The sequence below is a fragment of the Heptranchias perlo genome, chromosome 3, assembly GCF_035084215.1.
Source record: "Heptranchias perlo isolate sHepPer1 chromosome 3, sHepPer1.hap1, whole genome shotgun sequence".
Classification (NCBI taxonomy): Eukaryota; Metazoa; Chordata; class Chondrichthyes; order Hexanchiformes; family Hexanchidae; genus Heptranchias; species Heptranchias perlo.
The window spans coordinates 104,602,662-104,629,106 of NC_090327.1; the positions used below are offsets into that span (position 1 = coordinate 104,602,662).

General features: G+C 45.7%; 1 protein-coding gene across 1 annotated transcript; it reads right to left on the minus strand.

Annotated features, from left to right (window-relative positions):
* Nucleotides 1–348: 348 nt before the first annotated feature.
* On the minus strand, nt 349–14,023 carry lsm5 (LSM5 homolog, U6 small nuclear RNA and mRNA degradation associated). The gene is made up of 5 exons (XM_067981401.1): nt 13,916–14,023; nt 9,048–9,143; nt 5,786–5,813; nt 1,288–1,360; nt 349–627 (listed from the first exon to the last, which is right to left on the minus strand). Exons 1-5 carry the CDS (start codon nt 13,956–13,958, stop codon nt 595–597), a joined length of 273 nt encoding a protein of 90 aa, XP_067837502.1. The 5' UTR covers nt 13,959–14,023; the 3' UTR covers nt 349–594.
* Nucleotides 14,024–26,445: the final 12,422 nt, after the last annotated feature.

Below are 26,445 nucleotides of genomic sequence, written 5' to 3' on the forward strand. Positions count from 1 at the left end.
CGTCTCCCCTCCCAAGCCCAGGGATACCGAAACCAATTACATACTGTAACTATCCTGACCAAGATCAGCTAGGCCAAGATTGAACTTGGGACCTTTGACTTGTATACCTCAGCGCTAAGCTATTTAGTTACTGGGAGAGCCTCTTGGACACTAAAATCTTAATTCAGCCCATCGAAACAACCCCAAGTAAGAATGCTGAAACATGCAAAAAATTAACCCTTTTCAAGAAGATGTGATATTAAAATGAAAAGTTATAGTAACCACTAGATTCACAAAATCTACTTCAAATATAAAAAGCAGTTTCATTAAAAATACAAATTGCACACAATGTAAAACTGAAACCAGACATCAGTGAAAAAAACACACTTTATTTTCAAGTTTTACATACACTCAGCCATGATTCACCTCACTCCTGAGACAATGCACACTTCGTTCAACCATACAAAATAAATGCAAACTTCCTGGAAATTCTGCTCTCATCAAAAATAAACTTTTAAAAAAAATTCAAGGAGACAAAAAAACAGAAGTGAACACAAGAAAACAAAAGTAGCAGAGACTCAAAATTTCACTTAGTTGAAAGTCAGAGGGATCCATTCATACTTCAGGGCCTTCACCACCTGGAATAAGCTGGGAAGTTTAAAGAACAGTTATATAAGTAACTGAAATAACCATTTGTAATCACCTCCATTATTTAATATTACAAGTGATAAATTGCAGGACTATGCATTAATACTCTCAAACTTGAGGTACAAAGTAGAACAAATAACGATGCTATCCTGCGTCATTAGGTTTCAGGACTATTTTACAGATGATGATTTTTATATACATTTGAGTGGCTAACGAGCTTGTATTTTGTACACGACACTCCGCACATTTTCTACTGAAATTTGCCTTTTAACCAGCAAAAAAGTTTTGACTGCAAAAGCAATAACAAATGGAAGTCTTTAGATAATGAGTCATCTAAAAATACCAAATTGATTCAGAGGAAAATCTATCAGCAGTTTTAACTTACTGTGAGTATATACTCAACCAAAAGCAAAATGATCCCTGAAAATTTCCCAAATCGTAATTTCAATCTGACTGCTCCATATTTTACACATTAAATTTTCAATGTTTAATAATCCCTAAAATGGCAGTGCAAGCTAGGGAGTTGGAAGAACAGCTCTCCATTGCATTTCCTGCATGCCTCTGCCCAAAAAACCACTGGAAAGTGCTTGGAAAATCCAGACCAAAGTTTGTTGTCCTGCCATTGTATTACCGCCATTTATTCTGGATTCCACTACTTACCATTGTTATGTTGTTTCCATTCAATAAAATTTGGTCCAGTTTTGTGATTCTTCTGCCTTCTGGCGTGATCTCACTGTAGAGAAGCAAGAGTGAGAAACACTGTAATTAAACAAGTTAACAACTACAACGCAGAATGTTCTACACTGAAGAAAGAGACGGAGGGCAGCTTGGAGCAAGGATATCGGCCTCTATTACAGGATTGAGTATATTAAGGGAATTATTGATGTTTGCATCAGTACTGCTATCATTTAATTCTGACACACAGAACAAGCACTATTCCACGAGGGAGTGGGGGAACCACAGAACTACAAATTTTAAAACTCAATTAAAAGAACCACCATCTGAGGCCATTGCCAAAACATATATCCAGTGGTTATTGTGTAATTTTAAATTAATGTTTGAACAATTTACTGAAAAGATTAAAAAAAAACTGAAATCAAATAAAACTGGTTCAGCTATGAAAGCTCTGTTGAAGGACTGATTTCCTTATGTGCACAATTTCTTGATGTCTTGGATTACAGACTATCCAGAAAAGAACACATTCAAAAGTTTAAAGTAAGATAATAGAATTCTGATTCTATAGTCAGTGGATAATTAAGGACAAACATTCAAACATTTGTCAGTCTTTTGTTCTGATTCTTCCTGCTGACTATTAGAACATAAGAAATAGGAAGAGTAGGCCATATGGCCCCTTAAGCCTGCTCCGCCATTTACTAAGATCATGGCTGATCTTTGACCTCAACTCCCACCCTATCCCCATATCCCTTGATTCCCTTAGAGTCCAAAAATCTATCGATCTCAGTCTTGAATATACTCAACGGCTGTGCATCCACAGCCCTCTGGGGTAGAGAATTCCAAAGATTCACCACCCTCAGTGAAGAAATTCCTCATCTCAGTTCTAAATTGCCCACCCCTTATCCTGAGACTATGCCCCCAGTTCTAGACTCTCCATCCGGGGAAACAGCCTCTCAGCATCTACCCTGTCAAACCCTCTAAGAATTTTATCCATTTCAATGAGATCACCTCTCATTCTTCTAAACTCCAGAGAATATAGGCCCATTCTATTCAATCTCTCCTCATAGGATAACCCTCTCATCCCAAGAATCAATCTCGTGAACCTTCGTTGCACTGCCTCTAAGGCAAGTATATTCTTCCTTAGATAAGGAGACCAAAATTGTACAGTACTTCAGATGTGGTCTCTCTAGAGACCTACATAATTGCAGCAAGACTTCCTTACTCTTGTACTCAAATCCCCTTGCAATAAAGACCAACATACTATTTGCCTTCCCAATTGTTTGTTGTACCTACATGTTAAGTTTTTGGGTGTCCTGGTACAAGAAACACAAGTCTCTTTGGACACCAACATTTAATAGCTACTCACCATTTAAAAAATATTTTGCTTTTCTATTCTTCCTACTAAAGTGAATAACCTCTCATTTCCCCACATTATACTCCATGTCACCTTCTTGCCCACTCACTTAACCTGTCTTATATCCCTTTGCAGACACTTTGTGTCCTCCTCACAGCTTACTTTCCCACCTAGCTTTCTTATTAGCAAATTTGGATACATTACACTCGGTCCCTTCATCTAAGTCATTAATATAGATTGTAAATAGCTGAGGTCCCAGCACTGATTCTTGAGGCACCCCACTAATTATAACCTACCAACCCAAAAATGACCCGTTTATTCCTACTCTCTTGTTTTCTGTCCGTTAACCAATCCTGTATCCATGCTAATATATTACCCCCAACCCCATGAGCCCTTATCTGTGTAACAACCATTTGAGTGGCACCTTATCAAATGCCTTTTGAAAATCCAAATATACTACATCTACTGGCTCCCCTTTATCTACCCTGTTAACTACATCCTCAAAAATCACTCAGATTTGTCAAACACAATTTCCCTTTCATAAAACCATGTTAACTCTGCCTAATCATGTTACGATGTTGTAAGTGGCCTGTTACCATGCCCTTAATAATGGATTTCAGCATTTTCCCGATGACCGGTATCAGGCTAACTGGCCTGTAGTTCTGTTTTCTCTCTCCCTCCTTCCTTTCTTAAATAACGGGGTCACATTTGCTACCTTCCAATCCACTGGGACCGTTTTAGAACTAGGGAATTTTGGAAGATCACAACTAATGCATCCACCACCTCTGCAGCCACCTTTTTTAGAACCCTAGGACGTAGCCCATCAGGTCCAGGGGATTTGTTGGCTTTTAGTCCTATTAATTTCTCCAGTACTTTTTCTTTACTAATATTAATTATTTTAAGTTCCTCACTCTCATTAGACCCTTGGTTCCCCACTATTTCTGGTATGCTTTTTGTGCCTTCCTCTGTGAAGACATACAAAATATTTGTTTAACGTCTCTGCCATTTCCTTATTCCCCATTATAATTTATCCTGTCTCAGCCTCCAAAGGACCCATTTTTACTTTCGCTACTCTCTTCCATTTTACATACTTGTAGAAGCTCTTACAATCTGTTTTTATATTTCTTGCTAGTTTACTCTCATTCTATTTTCTCCTCTTAAATCAATTTTTTGGTCATCCTTTGCTGGTTTCTAAATCTCTCCCAATCCTCAGGCTTACTACTTTTTTTGGCAACATTATAAGCCTCTTTTAATCTAATACTTAATCTAATACTTAATCTAATACTTAATCTAATACTTAATCTAATACTTAATCTAATACTTAATCTAATACTTAATCTAATACTTAACTTCTTTAGTTAGCCACGGATGGATCACTTTTCCCGTGGAGTTTTTATTTCTCAATAGAAAGTATGTTCGTTGAGAATTATGAAATATTTCTTTAAATGTTTCCCATTATTTATCTACTGTCATACCTTTTAATCTAATTTCCCAAATTACTATAGCCAACTCGCCCCTCATGCCTATGTAATTGGCTTATTTAAGTTTAAGGCTCTAGTTTCTGACTTAAGTATGTTACTCACAAACTCAATGTGAAATTCTATCATATTATGATAACTCTTCCCCAGAGGATCCCTTACTATGAGATTACTAATTAACCTTGTCTCATTACACAAGACAAGATTTAAAATAGCCTGTTCCCTAGTTGGTTCCACGACATATTGTTCTAGGAAACTGTTTTGTATGTATTCCATGAACTCGTCCTCCAAACTACCTTTGCCAATTTGATTTGTCCAATCTATGAAGATTAAAGTCCCCCACAATTATTTGCACTACCTTTGTTACAAGTTCCTATTATTTCTTGATTAATACTCTGTCCAACAGTATAGCTACTATTAGGGGGCCTATAAACTACTCCCACCAGTGTTTTCTGCCCCTTGTTATTTCTTATCTCCACCCATACTGATTCTACTTCCTGATCTTCCGAGCCAAGATCGTTCCTCACTCCTGTCCTTATGTCATCCTTTATCAGGGCTACATCGCCTCCTTTTCCATTTTGTGTGTTTTTCCGAAACGTCAAGTGCCCTGGAATATTTAGTTCCCAACCTTGATCACCTTGCAACCGTGTCGCTGTGATGGCTATTAGATCAAACCCATTTATCTCTATTTGTGCCATTAATTTGTCTATCTTGTTATGAATGCTTTGTGCATCGAGATAAAGCGCCTTTGACTTTTTACCATTTTTCCCTGATTTGACCTTATTCGCTGATGCACTATTAAACTCTGTCCCTTCCTGTCACACTCTGCTTATCATTACTGCTCTAATGCCTTGACCTTTCTCTTTAGATTTCTAAATTTCCCCTCACCTGTACTACCCCCACCCCCCCAACTTTTTAGTTTAAAGCCCTATCTACAGCCCTAGTATTCGATTCGCCAGGACACTGGTCCCAGCCCGGTTTAGTGGAGCCCGTCCCAATGGAACAGCTCCCTCTTTCCCCAGTCCTGGTGCCAGTGCCCCATGAAACGAAACCCCTGTCTCCCACATCACTCTTTGAGCTACGCATTTAACTCTCTGATCTGCTTGACCTTATGTCAATTTGTGCATGGCTCAGGTAGTGATCCAGAGATTATTACCTTTGAGGTTCTGCTTATTAACTTAGACCCTAGATCCTCAAACTACCTCAGCAGAACCTCATTCCTAGTTCTACCTATGTCGTTGGTTCCTACATGGACCACAACAACTGGATCCTCCCCCTCATGCTCCAAGTTCTTTTCCAGCCATGAGATATCCTTAACCCTGGCACCGGGCAGGCAACACAACCTTCGCGACCCCCAGTCACGGCTGCAGAGAACAGTATCTGTCCTCCTGGCTATACTATCTCCTACCACTACCACATTCCTTTTTATTCTCCCCACTTGAATGGCCTCCTGTACCACGGTGCCGTGGTCAGTTTGGGCCATCCTCCCTACAGCCCAGGAATATTTCTGTTCAGATTTGTTGACTGAACTTTGAATTAGTTTACAAGTTGCATGTTCTAACATCTGCTAGGAATTAAAGACTGTTAGTTAGCCTTACGTATCAGCTACTAAAAATCCATACTACACAATAGGGTATTAAAAAAAACTTACAATTCTGTGACATCTTCAAGCACCATGTCCAAGGACGAGAGTTAAGAAAAGCACATTCTACAGTAAATAGAAGTCAGTTTATTAACCCTTAGATTGCCAGCAGATCCTGGGACTTTCAGGGCACCCAATAGTTTTTCGATCATATACTGTGATATTGAAACAAACGCTTTCCAGTAAGCTACTGAAATGTTAAAAATGGCTTAACAATATCAACACCAAGACGACAAGATCAAAGCAAGAGGCTGGGTACTCTGCGAGGAGTGGCACGTCTCCAGACCCCTCAGCCTCAATATACATGAAGCTGAACTCAGGAGTGCGATGGAATGCTCACTATTCATCTAGATGGGTGAATCCAACAACATTCAAAAAGCTCGATACCAATCAGGAAAGAGCAGTTTGCTTTATTGGCCCCTGCCACTGGACTCAATTTCCACTCATGTACCGTGGTTGCTGTATGCAGTATCTATAGGATGCGCTGCAGCAACTCACCAAGCCTACCTTGACCGCATGTCAAAACCCCGCAACCTTTCTACCACCGATTAGGACAAGAGTGGCAATATCATGGGAACACCATCGCCTTCAAGTCACACACTATCCTGACTTGGACATATATCGCCAACCTTTCACTGTCACCGGGTCATTATCCTATAATTCGCTACCCAACAGGAACACCATTAATACAAGAACTGCAGTAGTTCAAAAAGGTGGCTCACCCCAACCTTCTCAGTACAACTACGGATAAGAAATAATTGCAGCCTAGCCAGCGTCACCAGAGTAGGAATCAGTGCAATGAACATAGGAAGAGTAGGCCATTCAGCCTCTCAAGCATGTTCTGCCATTCAATTAGATCATGGCTGGTCTGTATCTTAACTCCATCTACCCGCCTTGGTTACGTAGCCCTTAATACCCTTGTCTAACAAATATCTATTAATCTCAGTTTTGAAATTTTCAATTGACCTAGTCTCAACAGCATTTTGGGGGAGTGTGTTCCAGATTTCTACCACTCTTCGTGTGAAGAAGTGCTTTTTGACATCACCCATGAATGGCCTAGCTCTAATTTTAAGGTTATGCCCCTTGTTCTGGACTCCCCCACCAGAGGAAATAGTTTCTTTCTATCTACCCTATCAACTCCTTTGATTATCTTAAACACCACAATTAGATCAACATTTAAATCTTCTATACTCAAGGGAATACAAGCCTAGTCTATGAAAGCCGTCCTCATATTTTACCCCTCTTAGCCCCGGTATCATTTGGGTGAATCTGCCCTGCACCCCCTCCGAGGCCAAAATATCCTTCCTGAGGTGCAGTGCCTAGAACCAAATGCAGTACTCCAGATGGGGTCTAACCAGAGCTCTGTACCACTGTAGCATAACTTCCACTCTTTTGTATTCCAGCTCTCGAGATAAAGGCAACATTCTATTAGCCTTTTTAATTATTTTTTGTACCTGTCCACTGGCTTTTTAGTGACTTTTGTATTTGGACCCCTAAATTTCTCTGCTCATCCAAAGTTTCAAACTTCTCGGCATTTAGAAAATACTCTGATCTATCTCTCTTAGGTCCAAAGTGGATGACCTCACACTTTATACATCGAACTCCATCTGCCACATTTTTTCCCACTCACTTAATCTATCAATGACCCGTTGCAAGTTTCTGCTTCCAGTTACACTATTTACTGTGCCATCTAACTTAGTGTCATCAGCAAACTTAGATATATGACTCTCTATTCTTTCATCCAACTCATTTATAAATAGTGAAAAGCTGAGGCCCCAGGACCAATTCCTGGGGAAGATCACTAGTCACATCCTAATTGGAGTACATACCCATTATCCCTACTCTGTCTTCTACCTCCTAACCATTTCCCCATCCAAGCCAATAGGTTGCCTCTAATTCCACGCACTCTCATTTTTGTTCAGTCGTTCATGTGGAACCATATCGAATGCTTTCTGGAAGTCCGTATAAATGACATCCATAGACACTCCCATATCTAACACGCAAGTTAACTCCTCAAAATATTCAACTAGGTTCGTTAGATATGACTTACCTGTTGCAAATCCATGCATATTTGTCCAAATGCTCAGTCATTCGACCCTAATAGATTCTAGTAACTTCCCCACAACTGATATTAGATTAATAGGTCAGTAATTTCCTAGTTCATCTCTCGTTCCCTTCTTAAATAACGGAGTGACATTGGATGATTACCATCCAGATAAAACAATTAATTATGTGTTAAATAATTACATCTTTTAAAAAGAATAAGTCAAACGTCTGGTTGAGAGTTTCAAGATGTACAGATGAGAATCAAATGTACCTGAGCTGCTAAGACCACGTAAATATTGCATCAAGACAAACAACTGGCTTAAAATATAAAATGCAAGATACATACCCAGATAGGTACCCTACAGTTTTGTTTATTTTGGAAGAGGGCCAGGAGAATCTCTGCAGCTCCTAAAGAGTTGGTCAGAATCTGGGTTGAGTCCATGACAGACCATTTCTCATTCTGTGCTGCCTAATGCTATCATATCTAATACTTAGATTTGAACAAACCACATTATAGATAACATTAACCTGTAGTTCTGTCAGCACTGCCATCCTAGTTTGAAAAATGTAATATCTGAAGAATGCTAACTGGATTGATGCAATTGCTGAATCTTATCAAAATGAGAAACACTGATAATTCAAAGGCAACAGAACCCTCAGCATAAGAACATAAGAAATAGGAGCAAGAATATGCCATATGGCCCCTTGAACCTGCTCCGCCATTCAATAAGAACATGGCTGATTATCTACCTCAACTCCACTTTCCCGCCCGATCCCCATATCCCTTGATTCCCCTAGAGTCCAAAAATCTCTCTCTCTGTCTGGAATATACTCAACAACTGAACATCCACAGCCCTCTGGGGTAGAGAATTTCAAAGAGTCACAACCCTGAGTGAAGACATTTTTTCCCATCTTGGTCCTAAATGGCTGACCCCTGATCTTGAGACTATGTCCCCTAGTTCTAGACTCTCCAGCCAGGGGAAACAGCCTCTCAGCATCTACTCCGTCAAGCCCCTCAATCAGATCACCTCTCATTCTTCTAAACTCCAAAGAATATAGGCCCATTCTACTCAATCTCTCCTCGTAGGACCATCCTCTCATTCTGAGAGCAACCAGCTGGCTGGAACTAGTCAGCTGAAGGATCAAAAGTGAATACATTTTCAAATCCCAAATACCTGAACCAATCAAGACATTATGACAAAACAGCTCCCAAGTCAAAGGATACTGACAAAATCATCAAAGCCCAGCAGTGTTCCTACAATCTCTTTGTCATTCTTCATGACAATATGAATTCGTGAGCCAATGCATTTGTCCACAAGCTCTGGAACAGAAGAAAAAAATTAGTCCACAGAAAGTCAAACAAAAGGGAGCGAAAATATAACAAATTATGGCAGGGAAACCACAGGGCAAACTCTCTGCTCGCTTATTTAGGTGTCCTGGAGTTTCATCAAATTTCCATTCAAATGGGTGATTTAAGGCACCAAGGTCTCCCATCCCACATAATCTTTCCCCCCCACCCTTCTCATGTTGCCACCTCCCCCCCATTCCCCGTGTCTCCATCCCCTCAGCCTGCTCCCCCCTCCCCTCCGTCTTTTCCTCAGCCTGCTCCCCCCTCCCCCCCTCTCCTCCCCTCCGTCTTTTCCTCAGCCTGCTCTCCCCCCCTCCCCTCCGTCTTTTCCTCAGCCTGCTCTCCCCCCTCACCTCCGTCTTTTCCTCAGCCTGCTCTCCCCTCTCCCCTCCCCTCCGTCTTTTCCTCAGCCTGCTCTCCCCTCTGTCTTTTCCTCAGCCTGCTCTCCCCCCTCCCCTCCGTCTTTTCCTCAGCCTGCTCTCCCCCCTCCCCTCCGTCTTTTCCTCAGCCTGCTCCCCCCTCCCCTCCGCCTTTTCCTCAGCCTGCTCCCCCCTCCCCTCCGTCTTTTCCTCAGCCTGCTCCCCCCTCCCCTCCGTCTTTTCCTCAGCCTGCTCCCCCCTCCCCTCCGTCTTTTCCTCAGCCTGCTCTCCCCCATTCCCCTCCGTCTTTTCCTCAGCCTGCTCTCCCCCCTCCCCTCCGTCTTTTCCTCAGCCTGCTCTCCCCCCTCCCCTCCGTCTTTTCCTCAGCCTGCTCCCCCCTCCCCTCCGTCTTTTCCTCAGCCTGCTCTCCCCCCTCCCCTCCGTCTTTTCCTCAGCCTGCTCTCCCCCTCCCCTCCGTCTTTTCCTCAGCCTGCTCCCCCCTCCCCTCCCCTCCGTCTTTTCCTCAGCCTGCTCCCCCCTCCCCTCCGTCTTTTCCTCAGCCTGCTCTCCCCCCTCCCCTCCGTCTTTTCCTCAGCCTGCTCTCCCCCCTCCCCTCCGTCTTTTCCTCAGCCTGCTCCCCCCTCCCCTCCGTCTTTTCCTCAGCCTGCTCTCCCCCCTCCCCCCTCCCCTCCGTCTTTTCCTCAGCCTGCTCGCCCCCCTCCCCTCCGTCTTTTCCTCAGCCTGCTCTCCCCTCTCCCCTCCGTCTTTTCCTCAGCCTGCTCTCCCCCCTCCCCTCCGTCTTTTCCTCAGCCTGCTCTCCCCCCTCCCCTCCGTCTTTTCCTCAGCCTGCTCTCCCCTCTCTCCCCTCCCTCCGTCTTTTCCTCAGCCTGCTCTCACCCTCCCCTCCGTCTTTTCCTCAGCCTGCTCCCCACTCCCCTCCCCTCCGTCTTTTCCTCAGCCTGCTCTCCCCCTCCCCTCCGTCTTTTCCTCAGCATGCTCCCCCCTCTCCTCCCCTCCGTCTTTTCCTCAGCCTGCTCCCCCCTCCCCTCCGTCTTTTCCTCAGCCTGCTCTCCCCCTCCCCTCCGTCTTTTCCTCAGCCTGCTCCCCCCTCCCCTCCGTCTTTTCCTCAGCCTGCTCCCCCCCCTCCCCTCCGTCTTTTCCTCAGCCTGCTCTCCCCCTCCCCTCCGTCTTTTCCTCAGCCTGCTCCCCCCTCCCCTCCGTCTTTTCCTCAGCATGCTCCCCCCTCTCCTCCCCTCCGTCTTTTCCTCAGCCTGCTCCCCCCTCCCCTCCGTCTTTTCCTCAGCCTGCTCTCCCCCTCCCCTCCGTCTTTTCCTCAGCCTGCTCCCCCCTCCCCTCCGTCTTTTCCTCAGCCTGCTCCCCCCTCCCCTCCGTCTTTTCCTCAGCCTGCTCCCCCCTCCCCTCCGTCTTTTCCTCAGCCTGCTCTCCCCCTCCCCTCCGTCTTTTCCTCAGCATGCTCCCCCCTCTCCTCCCCTCCGTCTTTTCCTCAGCCTGCTCCCCCCTCCCCTCCGTCTTTTCCTCAGCCTGCTCTCCCCCTCCCCTCCGTCTTTTCCTCAGCCTGCTCTCCCCCCTCCCCTCCGTCTTTTCCTCAGCCTGCTCTCCCCCCTCCCCTCCGTCTTTTCCTCAGCCTGCTCTCCCCCCTCCCCTCCGTCTTTTCCTCAGCCTGCTCCCCCCCTCCCCTCCGTCTTTTCCTCAGCCTGCTCTCCCCCTCCCCTCCGTCTTTTCCTCAGCCTGCTCTCCCCCTCCCCTCCGTCTTTTCCTCAGCCTGCTCTCCCCCTCCCCTCCGTCTTTTCCTCAGCCTGCTCTCCCCCTCCCCTCCGTCTTTTCCTCAGCCTGCTCTCCCCCTCCCCTACGTCTTTTCCTCAGCCTGCTCCCCCCTCCCCTCCGTCTTTTCCTCAGCCTGCTCCCCCCTCCCCTCCGTCTTTTCCTCAGCCTGCTCTCCCCCCTCCCCTCCGTCTTTTCCTCAGCCTGCTCCCCCCCCCTCCCCTCCGTCTTTTCCTCAGCCTGCTCTCCCCCTCCCCTCCGTCTTTTCCTCAGCCTGCTCTCCCCCTCCCCTCCGTCTTTTCCTCAGCCTGCTCTCCCCCCTCCCCTCCGTCTTTTCCTCAGCCTGCTCTCCCCCCTCCCCTCCGTCTTTTCCTCAGCCTGCTCCCCCCTCCCCTCCGTCTTTTCCTCAGCCTGCTCCCCCCCCCCTCCCCTCCGTCTTTTCCTCAGCCTGCTCTCCCCCTCCCCTCCGTCTTTTCCTCAGCCTGCTCTCCCCCCTCCCCTCCGTCTTTTCCTCAGCCTGCTCTCCCCCCTCCCCTCCGTCTTTTCCTCAGCCTGCTCCCCCCTCCCCTCCGTCTTTTCCTCAGCCTGCTCTCCCCCTCCCCTCCGTCTTTTCCTCAGCCTGCTCTCCCCCTCCCCTCCGTCTTTTCCTCAGCCTGCTCCCCCCTCCCCTCCGTCTTTTCCTCAGCCTGCTCTCCCCCTCCCCTCCGTCTTTTCCTCAGCCTGCTCCCCCCTCCCCTCCGTCTTTTCCTCAGCCTGCTCCCCCCTCCCCTCCGTCTTTTCCTCAGCCTGCTCTCCCCCTCCCCTCCGTCTTTTCCTCAGCCTGCTCCCCCCTCCCCTCCGTCTTTTCCTCAGCCTGCTCTCCCCCTCCCCTCCGTCTTTTCCTCAGCCTGCTCTCCCCCCTCCCCTCCGTCTTTTCCTCAGCCTGCTCCCCCCTCCCCTCCGTCTTTTCCTCAGCCTGCTCTCCCCCCTCCCCTCCGTCTTTTCCTCAGCCTGCTCTCCCCCTCCCCTCCGTCTTTTCCTCAGCCTGCTCCCCCCTCCCCTCCGTCTTTTCCTCAGCCTGCTCCCCCCTCCCCTCCGTCTTTTCCTCAGCCTGCTCTCCCCCTCCCCTCCGTCTTTTCCTCAGCCTGCTCTCCCCCTCCCCTCCGTCTTTTCCTCAGCCTGCTCTCCCCCCTCCCCTCCGTCTTTTCCTCAGCCTGCTCTCCCCCTCCCCTCCGTCTTTTCCTCAGCCTGCTCCCCCCTCCCCTCCGTCTTTTCCTCAGCCTGCTCCCCCCTCCCCTCCGTCTTTTCCTCAGCCTGCTCCCCCCTCCCCTCCGTCTTTTCCTCAGCCTGCTCTCCCCCTCCCCTCCGTCTTTTCCTCAGCCTGCTCTCCCCCCTCCCCTCCGTCTTTTCCTCAGCCTGCTCCCCCCTCCCCTCCTTCTTTTCCTCAGCCTGCTCTCCCCCTCCCCTCCGTCTTTTCCTCAGCCTGCTCTCCCCCTCCCCTCCGTCTTTTCCTCAGCCTGCTCTCCCCCTCCCCTCCGTCTTTTCCTCAGCCTGCTCTCCCCCTCCCCTCCGTCTTTTCCTCAGCCTGCTCTCCCCCTCCCCTCCGTCTTTTCCTCAGCCTGCTCTCCCCCTCCCCTCCGTCTTTTCCTCAGCCTGCTCCCCCCTCCCCTCCTTCTTTTCCTCAGCCTGCTCTCCCCCTCCCCTCCGTCTTTTCCTCAGCCTGCTCTCCCCCTCCCCTCCGTCTTTTCCTCAGCCTGCTCTCCCCCTCCCCTCCGTCTTTTCCTCAGCCTGCTCTCCCCCTCCCCTCCGTCTTTTCCTCAGCCTGCTCTCCCCCCTCCCCTCCGTCTTTTCCTCAGCCTGCTCCCCCCTCCCCTCCTTCTTTTCCTCAGCCTGCTCTCCCCCTCCCCTCCGTCTTTTCCTCAGCCTGCTCTCCCCCTCCCCTCCGTCTTTTCCTCAGCCTGCTCTCCCCCTCCCCTCCGTCTTTTCCTCAGCCTGCTCTCCCCCTCCCCTCCGTCTTTTCCTCAGCCTGCTCTCCCCCTCCCCTCCGTCTTTTCCTCAGCCTGCTCTCCCCCTCCCCTCCGTCTTTTCCTCAGCCTGCTCCCCCCTCCCCTCCTTCTTTTCCTCAGCCTGCTCTCCCCCTCCCCTCCGTCTTTTCCTCAGCCTGCTCTCCCCCTCCCCTCCGTCTTTTCCTCAGCCTGCTCTCCCCCTCCCCTCCGTCTTTTCCTCAGCCTGCTCTCCCCCTCCCCTCCGTCTTTTCCTCAGCCTGCTCTCCCCCTCCCCTCCGTCTTTTCCTCAGCCTGCTCCCCCCTCCCCTCCGTCTTTTCCTCAGCCTGCTCCCCCCTCCCCTCCCCTCCGTCTTTTCCTCAGCCTGCTCCCCCCTCCCCTCCGTCTTTTCCTCAGCCTGCTCTCCCCCTCCCCTCCGTCTTTTCCTCAGCCTGCTCCCCCCTCCCCTCCTTCTTTTCCTCAGCCTGCTCTCCCCCTCCCCTCCGTCTTTTCCTCAGCCTGCTCTCCCCCTCCCCTCCGTCTTTTCCTCAGCCTGCTCTCCCCCTCCCCTCCGTCTTTTCCTCAGCCTGCTCTCCCCCTCCCCTCCGTCTTTTCCTCAGCCTGCTCCCCTCCTCTCCTCACCCAGCGGCAGCAGCTGTGACGGGTTGGTCGAGTTCACCGCCATCTTTACACCGAGCGGTGCGAGTCTCGCGCGACCCAATTGGAATCCGCTCGGAGCGCATGCGCGGGTGACGTCATCAGAACCTCAAACCAGCCAATGGGTGTGCGGAGGGCGGTGATTGGCTGCCACCCCTGTCAGGTGACCCGGGCTCTGGCGGTTGCCCGCAGCTCCCTGTTAAAATCAGGCTGGTGGCGCCGGGAGCAGGTGTTGGGCGGCAGAAGCCGGTGGGTCGGAGGGAGGGAGGGATGGATGGACCTGCGTGCCGTGCGTTGGTAGCAACGGCGGTTACACAACGGGAAAGAGAGCTATCGGTCGGGCAGCAGACTGAGGCGGGAAACGCACAGGCCTGAAGGGCAGAAATCAAGTCCTGGGCCAATGGTTAATCAGACCTCGGCGACAGGTCACCCACCTGCCCTCACGGTCCAATGGCTCGGAGGAGGGCGGGTGGTTTTTTGCTGTCAGCTGGCCCAGACTCTGCAGGTTGTCCAGCAGTTGAAACTTTTGTTGCTTCCAGATTCAATTTCTCCAATGTCCTTCCGGAGCTCCCATTCTCCACCCTCATAAGCTCCAAATTATTCGAAACTCTATTGCCCCTTTCTGGCCTCACTCACATATAATGTCTCCTTACCACTAACATATAATGTCTCCTTACCACTAACATATAATGTCTCCTTACCACTAACATATAATGTCTCATTTCCACTAACATATAATGTCTCCTTACCACTAACATATAATGTCTCCTTACCACTAACATATAATGTCTCCTTACCACTAACATATAATGTCTCCTTACCACTAACATATAATGTCTCCTTACCACTAACATATAATGTCTCCTTACCACTAACATATAATGTCTCCTTACCACTAACATATAATGTCTCCTTACCACTAACATATAATGTCTCCTTACCACTAACATATAATGTCTCCTTACCACTAACATATAATGTCTCCTTACCACTAACATATAATGTCTCCTTGTCGCCAACACGCTGAATTTAAAATCCTTAGCCCTATTTTCAAATCCTTCCATGGCCTCACCCCACCCTAACTCTGCAAGCTCCTTCAGTCTTCCCATTCTCGTCTTTTGTGCATTCCCCCTTTCTCTTCACCCAACGTTCACGGCGGACCCATCAGCTGCCTCGGCTGTACTTATGGAATTCCCTCTCTAAAGGTGTCTGCTTGTACATTATCCGCCTTTTAGAACTTTCTCAAGACTCCATCAAACTTTCAGTCACTTCTCACCCTTCCACAGTGGCTTGGTGTTTCTGCTTTTAAAAAGGCAACAATTGCAGGGCTACGGGGGAAAGAGCAGGGGAGTGGGACTAATTGGTAGCTCTTTCAGAGAGCCGGCAGATGTACGATGGGCCAAATGGCCTCCTGTGCTGCATGATTCAATGAATTTTATTGCCAGTCCCCTGCTCTTTTCCCCCGCAGCCCTGCAAATGTTGCCTTTTTAAAGTAGAGATCCAGTTCCCTTTTGAAAGTTACTACTGAATCTGCTTCCACCACCCTTTCAGGCAGTGCATTCCAGATCATAACAACTATCACTGAGTAAAAAGATTTCTCCTGATCATCACTCCTGGCTTTTTGCCAATTATCTTAAATCTGTGTCCTCTGGTTACAAACTCTCCTGCCAGTGGAAAGAGTTTATCTCTATCTACTCTATCAAAACTCCTCATAATTTTGAACATCTCTATTAAATCTTCCCTTAACCTTCTCTGCTCTAAGGAGAACAACCTGATTCATCTCTCCAGATAACACAAATCCCTGGTACCGTTCTAGTAAATCACCTCTGCACCCTCTCCAAGGCCTTGATGTCCTTTCTAGGGTGTAGTGGCCAGAATTGGACAAAATACTGTAGCTGAGGTCTCACCGGTGATTTATAAAGATTGCCATAACTTTCTTGATTTTGTATACTATGCCTCTATTTATAAAGCTCAGGATCCCATAAAGATTTGTGTATGTGAACCCCCAGGTCTCTATTCTTGCACCCCCTCGGATTGGTTATGTGGTTTTCTGGTATAGTAAACTGAACCGGCTTTACACCAATCCTGAATTTTACTGCCTGGATGCCAACTGATTAAATGGCTTTCCTTCAGTACACTAGGCAGCTTATTGTTTTCCATATAATTTAACCCTTTTTGGATCTGACTCAATAAAAACCCTCCATATATTGCATATGTAATTGCTTTAGACATAACACTATTTAGTTATAAAGTCCCCACTTTAAATGTTCATACTTTTCAACAGCCTATTCCTAACCATTCTTCAAAATCCTTTTAATTTCATTATGCATTCAAAATTGGAAGCCATGATTCATCTAAATTTTTACCTGTATTTCTCTGATTAAATTCATGCACAATTTCTTGAATTATAGCAAAGTAAAAATGTTCACACACTGGGTTACATAGGCCTTTCTGGCATCGTTATAGCTGATAGATTAAAACTACCGATACAATCTTATAACGCACTTTATGATATAAGTATTTAATATGTTCCGATAACTACAAGTCCATTCTCTGAGGCATTTTTGATATCATCTGGTAATCCCAGTTCATCTGGCTCATTAAGAGCTTCATCACTACTTCTGTTTGCTGTTTGTAAACAATTTTACAACACCAAGTTATAGTCCAGCAATTTTATTTTAAATTCACAAGCTTTCGGAGGCTACCTCCTTCCTCAGGTGAACGATGCGGAAATGAAGTCCTCGAAATGAAGTCGCATTTATAATTCACAGAACAATGCTGGTGATAACAGACAGTTTTTTCAACTGCCCGTTGCCAAGGCAATCAGTGTGCAGACAGACAGGTGTTACCTGCCAGGTCTCAGAATATACAAATCACCAAAAAAAACAACAAACAAAAAAAAAAAACAGAGATAGAGAGGTAGAAACATAGAAAAGACAGCAACTGACCCGTTATATTAAAAACAGATAACATTTGTTCGCTGGTGGGGTAACGTGTAGCGTGACATGAAGCCAAGATCCCGGTTGAGGCCGTCCTCATGGGTGCGGAACTTGGCTATCAATTTCTGCTCGACGATTTTGCGTTGTCGTGTGTCTCGAAGGCCGCCTTGGAGTACGCTTACCCGAAGGTCGGTGGCTGAATGTCCTTGACTGCTGAAGTGTTCCCCGACTGGGAGGGAACCCTCCTGTTTGGCGATTGTTGCGCGGTGTCCGTTCATCCGTTGTCGCAGTGTCTGCATGGTCTCGCCAATGTACCATGCTCCGGGGCATCCTTTCCTGCAACGTATGAGGTAGACAACGTTGGCCGAGTCACAGGAGTATGAACCATGCACCTGGTGGGTGGTGTCCTCTCGTGTGATGGTGGTATCTGTGTCGATGATCTGGCATGTCTTGCAGAGGTTACCGCGGCAGGGTTGTGTGGTGTCGTGGACGCTGTTCTCTTGAAAGCTGGGTAATTTGCTGCGAACGATGGTCTGTTTGAGGTTGGGTGGCTGTTTAAAGGCGAGTAGTGGAGGTGTGGGGATGGCCATAGCGAGGTGTTCGTCGTCATTGATGACATGTTGAAGGCTGCGGAGAACATGGCGTAGTTTCTCCGCTCCGGGGAAGTACTTCCCCGGAGCGGAGAAACTACGCCATGTTCTCCGCAGCCTTCAACATGTCATCAATGACGACGAACACCTCGCTATGGCCATCCCCACACCTCCACTACTCGCCTTTAAACAGCCACCCAACCTCAAACAGACCATCGTTCGCAGCAAATTACCCAGCTTTCAAGAGAACAGCGTCCACGACACCACACAACCCTGCCGCGGTAACCTCTGCAAGACATGCCAGATCATCGACACAGATACCACCATCACACGAGAGGACACCACCCACCAGGTGCATGGTTCATACTCCTGTGACTCGGCCAACGTTGTCTACCTCATACGTTGCAGGAAAGGATGCCCCGGAGCATGGTACATTGGCGAGACCATGCAGACACTGCGACAACGGATGAACGGACACCGCGCAACAATCGCCAAACAGGAGGGTTCCCTCCCAGTCGGGGAACACTTCAGCAGTCAAGGACATTCAGCCACCGACCTTCGGGTAAGCGTACTCCAAGGCGGCCTTCGAGACACACGACAACGCAAAATCGTCGAGCAGAAATTGATAGCCAAGTTCCGCACCCATGAGGACGGCCTCAACCGGGATCTTGGCTTCATGTCACGCTACACGTTACCCCACCAGCGAACAAATGTTATCTGTTTTTAATATAACGGGTCAGTTGCTGTCTTTTCTATGTTTCTACCTCTCTATCTCTGTTTTTTTTTTTGTTTGTTGTTTTTTTTGGTGATTTGTATATTCTGAGACCTGGCAGGTAACACCTGTCTGTCTGCACACTGATTGCCTTGGCAACGGGCAGTTGAAAAAACTGTCTGTTATCACCAGCATTGTTCTGTGAATTATAAATGCGACTTCATTTCGAGGACTTCATTTCCGCATCGTTCACCTGAGGAAGGAGGTAGCCTCCGAAAGCTTGTGAATTTAAAATAAAATTGCTGGACTATAACTTGGTGTTGTAAAATTGTTTACAATTGTCAACCCCAGTCCATCACCGGCATCTCCACATCTGTTTGCTGTAATAGGGAATCATCCCAAAACTTTATTTTCCAGTTCTCCGGTTATCAGTCACATTAATGTGAATCACGCATGTTAACACTACTAAATCTCCTCCTTGCGCCAACACCTCTCCAGCAAAGGCTGCTCCTTAACTCTGTGGAACTACTTTCATGTAAAAGGGATACTCTTGGTAATCCTGCGCCATCACCATTTATGCAGTCCTGAAAACCATGGTCACCTGTCAAAACAAAAAAACACAAAAGATCCATTATGGCTCTTCTGGAGAGCCCTTGAATGGTTAATTGCTGGCACCGTATAAAGACAAAATTAATGCTTTGTACTGAATTAATTTTCTTAGATAATAACAGTATTCATGTTCTTCATACTCAACATAACCCCCGGCACCTTAATCACACTCAATCATTCACTCCTAATTTGCTCTCATCTACCGTAAAATATTGATTCCCTGTTATGGGTGATGAATTCAGAAATGTCAAATTGTTATGTGATAATCCCAGGTTGTGCACCCAGGGAGTATCGACATAGTTTAAATAACTAGCTACCCATAGTAGCCAGCTACAGAAACCCAGTTTGATAATTTGGTCAGACACTCGGTCTGTAAACTCAGGTCAGTTAGCATCAATTACTCCAGTTCAGACCCAAAAACAGAAAGACTCAATATCTCAAAATAATTCATATATGTATACATAGAATCATAGTATCATAGCATCGTACAGCACAGGAGATCATTCTGCCCATCGTACCTGTGTGTGCTCTTTGAAAGAGCTATCCAATTAAACATATATAGAAAACAAAAGAAACAGAAATTAAGATAGAACTGGAAGATGTTAAAAAAGTTAATGTTTTTAAGCAAGTACAGAGCCGGGGGAGGGAGGGAAGGGAGGAAAGAACAAAAGGGATGGTCTGTGATAGGGTGGAGGGCAGGAGTGATTAAATGACAAAAGGGGATGATGGTGAAAGGCAAGGAGGGTGGTAATGGGACAGGTTAAGAAACAAAAGATTGATCAGGTGTAGCCGTAAATGGCAGCTGCAGAACCATTACCAGCACTTGCTGTCCAAAAAAATGGGAGCAGTGGTTATGAGCCGGTCATTTGCCGTTTTAATTCCCCGTCCCACTCTCACTATGACCTCTCTGTCCTCGGCTTCTTACACTGTTCCAATGAAGCTCAACGTAAGTTCGAGGAACAGCTCCTCATCTTTTGTTAAGGCATTTTACAATCTTCCAGACTCAATATTGATTTCAATAACTTCAGATCATAACCACTGTTCCCATTTTTTCAGACAGCAAGTGCACTGGGAGGGAAGCAGCTTATTTGGCGTGCCCTGAACCTTAACGGAATTTATGCTGGGGCCCATCTGGAGCTGTACCGTTGCATACATCAAGCCTGACTCAAATTCCTGGCCCCACAAAAGCGCAATTACCAACTTATGATCTCCCTCCAACGCAGGAATTTCAGGGCCTCTGACGTTAACAGAGAAGTAAACGTAAGGAAACCACTGAAATAAGCTCTGGTCCTTTCTTCTGTTCTATTAATAGCCACAATTTCTTCCCCAGGCTTAAAAATGTTAATGACAAAAAATTAATAAACAAATTTCTTATTAAAGCTTTGTAACAGCTGATTTGCATTGAAACGTGGAATTCATCAGAAATGCTGAAGTAGGATGTTTAATTTTGACAAAACACAGAGTATGGGCAAGTTCTCCAAAGTTTCTGCACAGCACTGCTGGAAGTAAACAGTATAGCAGTTCTAATTGTTGTAACATAGGCTCATCAGTTGGCACTGCCAGCACCTCAGCATGGTGTCACTGCACATGCCTTCCTGTGTGATCTGCAGTTGTGTATCCGTTCATTGGCCATAAGTAATGGAACTGCTCAACATCTTCATCGTCGCTGGGTCAAAATCCTGGAACTCCCTTCCTAACAGCATTGTGGGAGAACCGTCACTACACGGACTGCAGCGGTTCAAGAAGGTGGCTCACCACCACCTTCTCAAGGGCAATTAGGGATGGGCAATAAATGCCGGCCTCGCCAGCGATGCCCACATCCCATGAACAAATTTTAAAAAAGAATAAAGCCATCATTTTCAGCCCTTGTCATAAACTTTGCTCCCTTACGACTGACTTCCACAGAGCATCTGAGAGAGACCCCCCCCCCCCCCCCAACCAGGAGTCACTATGAAAACAATATGGAGCAGCAGCAGACCATCGCAACAGATGTCCCCAGAGTCAATATGAGAAGAGTGTGGGGCAGCAGCAGCAGAGCACCGCAAGAGATGTCCCCAAAGTCACTTTAAAAATGGCACGGAACAGAGAAACAGCAGCAGAGCTTCGCGATAACGGCCCCCAGAGCCACCATAAAAAGAGTGCAGAGCATCGCGAGAGAGGCCCCCCGTAATCAGTATAAATAGAGTGCAGAGCAGAAGCAGCAGCAGTAGAACATCACGAGAGAGGTCCTCCAGAGTCTGAAGAGTTTTTAGGATCTCCATTGATGAGGGTATTGAAAGTTTGTGAATTTTAAAATTGAAGCAGAGCAAATAATGAACACAACCCGATTCAGAAGGATTTTCATCTTTTAGGAAGTTGGATCAGTAGATGGCAAATGCGGTTCATTAATGGATGTATATATAGGTTCGGGACCAGAGATCCAAAATAGGAAGTGTGCTGAGTGGAACAGTAATGCAACATCCTGATAGGTAAAGGATTACTGTAGAAAAATTGCCATCAGTCAGCTTCAGAAAAAATATGTACTTGGTTGCATTAGCAGAAGGATAGACTACTAAGAGGGCAGAAACCTAAAAATAGAGGTAAAAGGAAGTTTTTAAAAAATAATTTGGACGTGAAGATGCGATGAGAGGATCCACATAGGTCTATGTTGATGTACTCCTCTTTATATATGTGGGGATATTGCAAGTTGTGACCAGGATTGTGAAAGACTGCAGGGGGTCATGGATAGAGTAGGGAATGGACAGGTTGCAGTTCAACACAAAAATGTGACATAATACATTTTGGAAGAAGGGAAGTAAATGCATCTTAAATAGTAACATTTTTAAATGGAGTAGAGAAGCAGAGGGAGCTGCATCTTACATCGAGTATGTCTCTAGTCCAACAAGACAAGAATATTGCTTGATTTTAATTCTGGGACATGGAGTGGGGTAAATAATTGGAACAACTAAGAAAGGTGGGAGAAGGAAACCAGGGAATTATAGACTAGTTAGCCTAACATCTGTTGGGAAATTACTAGAGTCTATAATTAAGGATAGAGTGACTGAACACCTTGAAAATTTTCAGCTGATCAGTGAGAGCCAGCATGGATTTGTAAAGGACAGATCATGCCTGAAGAGCCTGATTGAATTTTTTGAAGAGGTGACTAAAGTAATGGACAGGGGAATGTCTATGGATGTTGTTTATATGGACTTCCAGAAGGCATTCGGTAAAGTCTCTCATAAGAGACTGTTAGCTAAAGTTGAAGCTCATGGAATTGAGGGCAAATTATTGACCTGGTTAGGAAATCCACTGAGCTGCAGGAGACAGAGAGTAGGGATAATGGGCAGGTACTCAAATTGGCAGGATGTGACTAGTGGTGTCCCACAGGGATCTGTGTTGGGGCCTCAACTATTCACTGTATTTATTAGCAACTTAGATGACAGGATGGAGAGCCACATCTCCAAGTTTGCCCATGACACAAAGATAGGCAGCACTGAAAGCAGTGTAGATGGAAGCATAAAATTACTGAGAGATATTAATAGACAAAGTAAATGGACAAAACTGTGGCAAATGGATTTCAATGTAGGCAAGTGTGAGGTCATCTACTTTGGATCTAAAAAGAGTGCTTTCTAAATGGTGAAAAGCTCAAAACAGTGGAGGTCCAAAGAGACTTAGGGGTCCATGTATATATTAAAATGTCATGGACAGGTACAGAAAATAATCAAAAAGGTTAATGGAATGCTGACCTTTATATCTATCTAGAATACAAGGAGGTAGAAGTTATGCTGCAGCTATACAAAGCCCTGATTAGACCACACCTAGAGTACTGTGAGCAGTTCTGGGCACCGCACCTTAGGAAGGATATATATTAGCCTTGGAGGGAATGCAGCGTAGATTTGCTAGAATTTTGCCTGGACTCCAAGGGTTAAATTACGAGGTGAGATCACACAAACTAGCGTTGTATACCCTGGAATTTAGGACATTAAGGGGTGATTTGATCGAAGTTTTCAAGATATTAAGGGGAACTGATAGGGTAGGTAGAGAGAAACTATTTCTGCTGGTTGGGGAGTCTAAGACTAGGGGACATAGCCTAAAAATAGGAGGCAGGACTTTCAGGAGTGAAGTTAGGAAACACTTCGACACGCAAAGGGTGGTAGAAGTTTGGAATTCTCTTCCGCAAATGGCAGTTGATGCCAGCTCAATTGTTAATTTTAAATCTGTGATTGATAGATTTTTGTTAACCAAAGGTATTAATGGATATGGGGCAAAGGCGGGTATATGGAGTTAGGTCACAGGTCAGCCACGATCTCATTGAATGGCAGAACAGACTTGAGGGACAAAATGGCCTATTCCTGTTACTATGTTCCAATTATGAATTCGTGACTGCAACATAGCTGGGCTCAATGTAGAAATAGAAAAGATAATGAAGTGCCAAAGATAAGAGTGCTGGACCAGAACAAGGCAATGTTCAGTTCGATATGAAGGGATCTAGCCAAAATTAACTGCAAAAAAGTTACCAAGCACACCACCATGTATGAGATGCCTAGAATACAAATTTAATATACTCCTATAAAGCGAGCAAGGGTGTATCAGGGTAAAATTCCACGGTTAAATAGGTTAAACTGAACAAATTTAAAAGAGAAGCTTTTGACAAAACCAGGCCAAACAATACTAATGAAAACAATGAGACATAGAAAGTGTAGGAGAGATGAAAAGGGCCAAAGGGAACATGGCGGGGGATGGGGCTAGCAATTTTATAAAAGTCCTTACTTTCTTTAAACATATGAAAAGCAAAATAATAGTTGAAAGGATAGGATTGCTCGGTAAGTGGAGGGGGAATCTAGTTGTTGAGGATGAAGGTATAGCATGTGTTTGTGTGAAAAAATTTGCATCAGTGTTTGCAAATGATGGTGGAAGTGAAAATGTAGGTGTACCGTAGCTAGAACTTGAGAAGGTTGCTGAGGTAGGAGGGGTGAAGCCATTGAAATATTTGTAATGAGGATTTTGAAATCTGTTGGACAGAGAGCCAGTGGAGGTCAGTGGGGAAAGGGATAATGGGTGATGTGGGACTTGGTAGAGTGAGATGCAGAAGGTATAAAGTTTTGAACCAATTGAAGTTTATGGAAGGAGGAATGTAGGAGGGTGTTAGAATCCTAGAGATGACTTGTTGCACGTCTGGTTACAAATGCTACCACCATTCAGCAAGCTGTTCCCAGTGATCCTGAGCCATGTGGCAGTACAGGTATTATAATGCCAAACAAACCACAAAGGGCACAGTGACCATGAACAGATTTTTTTTTTTAAAGAGAAAACGTTAGTCATTGTGGCCTGTGTGTGTTTGACCGTTCTTATTATGGTAGGTAGGTGTGTGTGTTCCTCTGACTAGCTCATCACCTGTTTTTTATTTGTTGGCTCAAGTTTTGATATTAATTACAATATTGCGACTCTGGTTTGTTTTTGCTTCAGGATCCTGCTTCGTGTTCAGTTGTTTGTTTTAAACTATAATTCTGAATATGTAATCGTGTTTAATTGTTCAATATTAAGCTATATCATCAGTTTTCAGAGAACTGGTAGAATCTAGTATGTGATTCCAAAATATGAAATCCTGGAGTCTCAATGTAATAATGTGATTGAATATAAATTGAGTCATCAAAACAGTGTCCCTAGTGATGTTGCTATATATACACAGTGCTGGTTAAGCACTGTGTAATACTCTTAATAACATAAGAAGGATATTATACCCCTGAGGGGGTATAATGTTGGGTGACTTAAGATAATGGAAATATAAATTGTACTAGCCCTCCATGGAAGAAGAGACTTTTGGGTGGTCTTAGAAATCTTTCAGAAGTAGAAAGGAATTGATGGTTCATGTAGACATTGTTTGAACTGAACAAAGGTACAAATTTAAAATGGGGAATTGGGGTAGAACTGTTTCACAAAGTGTCATAAAATTATGGACTAAATTACAAAAAAAAATAATCAATAGTACAAATGGGTTCCGGACAACTAGGTCTGTTTCTGGAGACAGAGAAATGATTTGGGAATGTGATGGATAGGTAGTGTTATGATCCCCAATTAAAGATCTGGGCTTATGGGAGGAAATGACCTTTTCTGCCTTGGTATCCTATGTCCCCACTAGCTCACATCACTGTCAAGTAGCGGAACGTAGAGCTCTGTGAAACACTAGCCCAGGTTTTGCTGTAATGAGGATTTTGAAATCTGTTGGACAGAGAGCCAGTGGAGGTCAGTGGGGAAAGGGACGATGGGTGATGTGGGACTTGGTAGAGTGAGATGCAGAAGGTATAAAGTTTTGGACCAATTGAAGGTCTGCCGTTAGTTAGATTTCCCCTTGCACGTTTACATTTTTAAATTTTTTACATGGCAGGAGATTTGATAGAGGTGTTCAAAATCATGACCGATTCTGATAGAGTGAATAAGAAAAAACTGTTTCCAGTGGCAGGCAGAAGGGTCGGTAACCAGAGGACACAGATTTAAGGTAATTGGTAAAAGAGCCAGAGGCAACATGAGGAAACAATTTTTATGCAACGAGCTGTTATGATCTGGAATGTACTACCTGAAAGGGTGGTGGAAACAGATTCAATTGTAACTTTCAAAAGGGAATTGGATATATACTTGAAGGAAAGAACAGGGAATTGGGACTAATTGGCTAGCTCTTTCAAAGAGCTGGCACAGGCACAATGGGCCAAATGGCCTCCTTCTGTGCTGTACCATACTATGATACTATGATAGTCCATGCACAAATGGTATGAGTGAGCCTCCTTCCATAAGAGGGCTTCTCTCTTGAGTCAGGTGGGTCCACTGATTGTTGATTTGTACTGCAACCTTTCACTCCCTCTGAAGCGGAAACCACTTAGCAGTGAGGCTAAAGTTGCAATTTAAACATGGGTTAAGAGCAGCAGAGCTTCAATAATTTAAAGATGCAGCAGGCTCTCAGGAGGACAAGTTTTTGTCCTGAAATTTAGTGCTGGCACTTAGCCATAGACAGGTGCGCATAGACAAAATGAGACCCATGGTGATCGAAGACTGTTATTGTACTATAACAGTCTGAAGGTGCATTTATCTATAACTGGTTCGGCTTCCAGCCAGGCAGAATCGTGGTTACATAGCCTTTCTCCTGCCTTGCTGGTACCGTAACAGGAGAGAGCTCTGTATATGCCCAGATACAATTTAAAAATGTAAATCTTTAAAAGGCAGGAAGGAAACAGTTTAAACAACCATAAAAGTTTCTCTCTCTTCAGGTTCAGAATATCCTCTTTAGATGTGTTAAGGTATACTCAAACTCTTTCCACCCACCTCAACAATTTTGATTGGGTTCGTTTAATGGTACAGTAAGTAAATGCATTCTGTGGTGTCCTGCCAGTGGTCCATGTAGACTAGGAGAATCTACGGTTTTAATCCTATCAGTGCTGTTAACTGATCTCTGGATATTGCTACAGTAAGTCTTATTAACCTGGGTGAGGATGTGAAAAGTCTCTCAGGACATGGGTAGTTCCTGATGGACAATGTCTGTCCTGTTGAAGGGTGTGTGTTTATATGTATTAAAAATAGATAGCAAGGGCGTGGATGGGGAGGGAAGCAGTACAATTTATTAGCCTGCAGATTCAGTTTCTAGGCACGTATAAAGAATCCATACTTGGATAAGGTAATGTGGAACTGCTGATACTG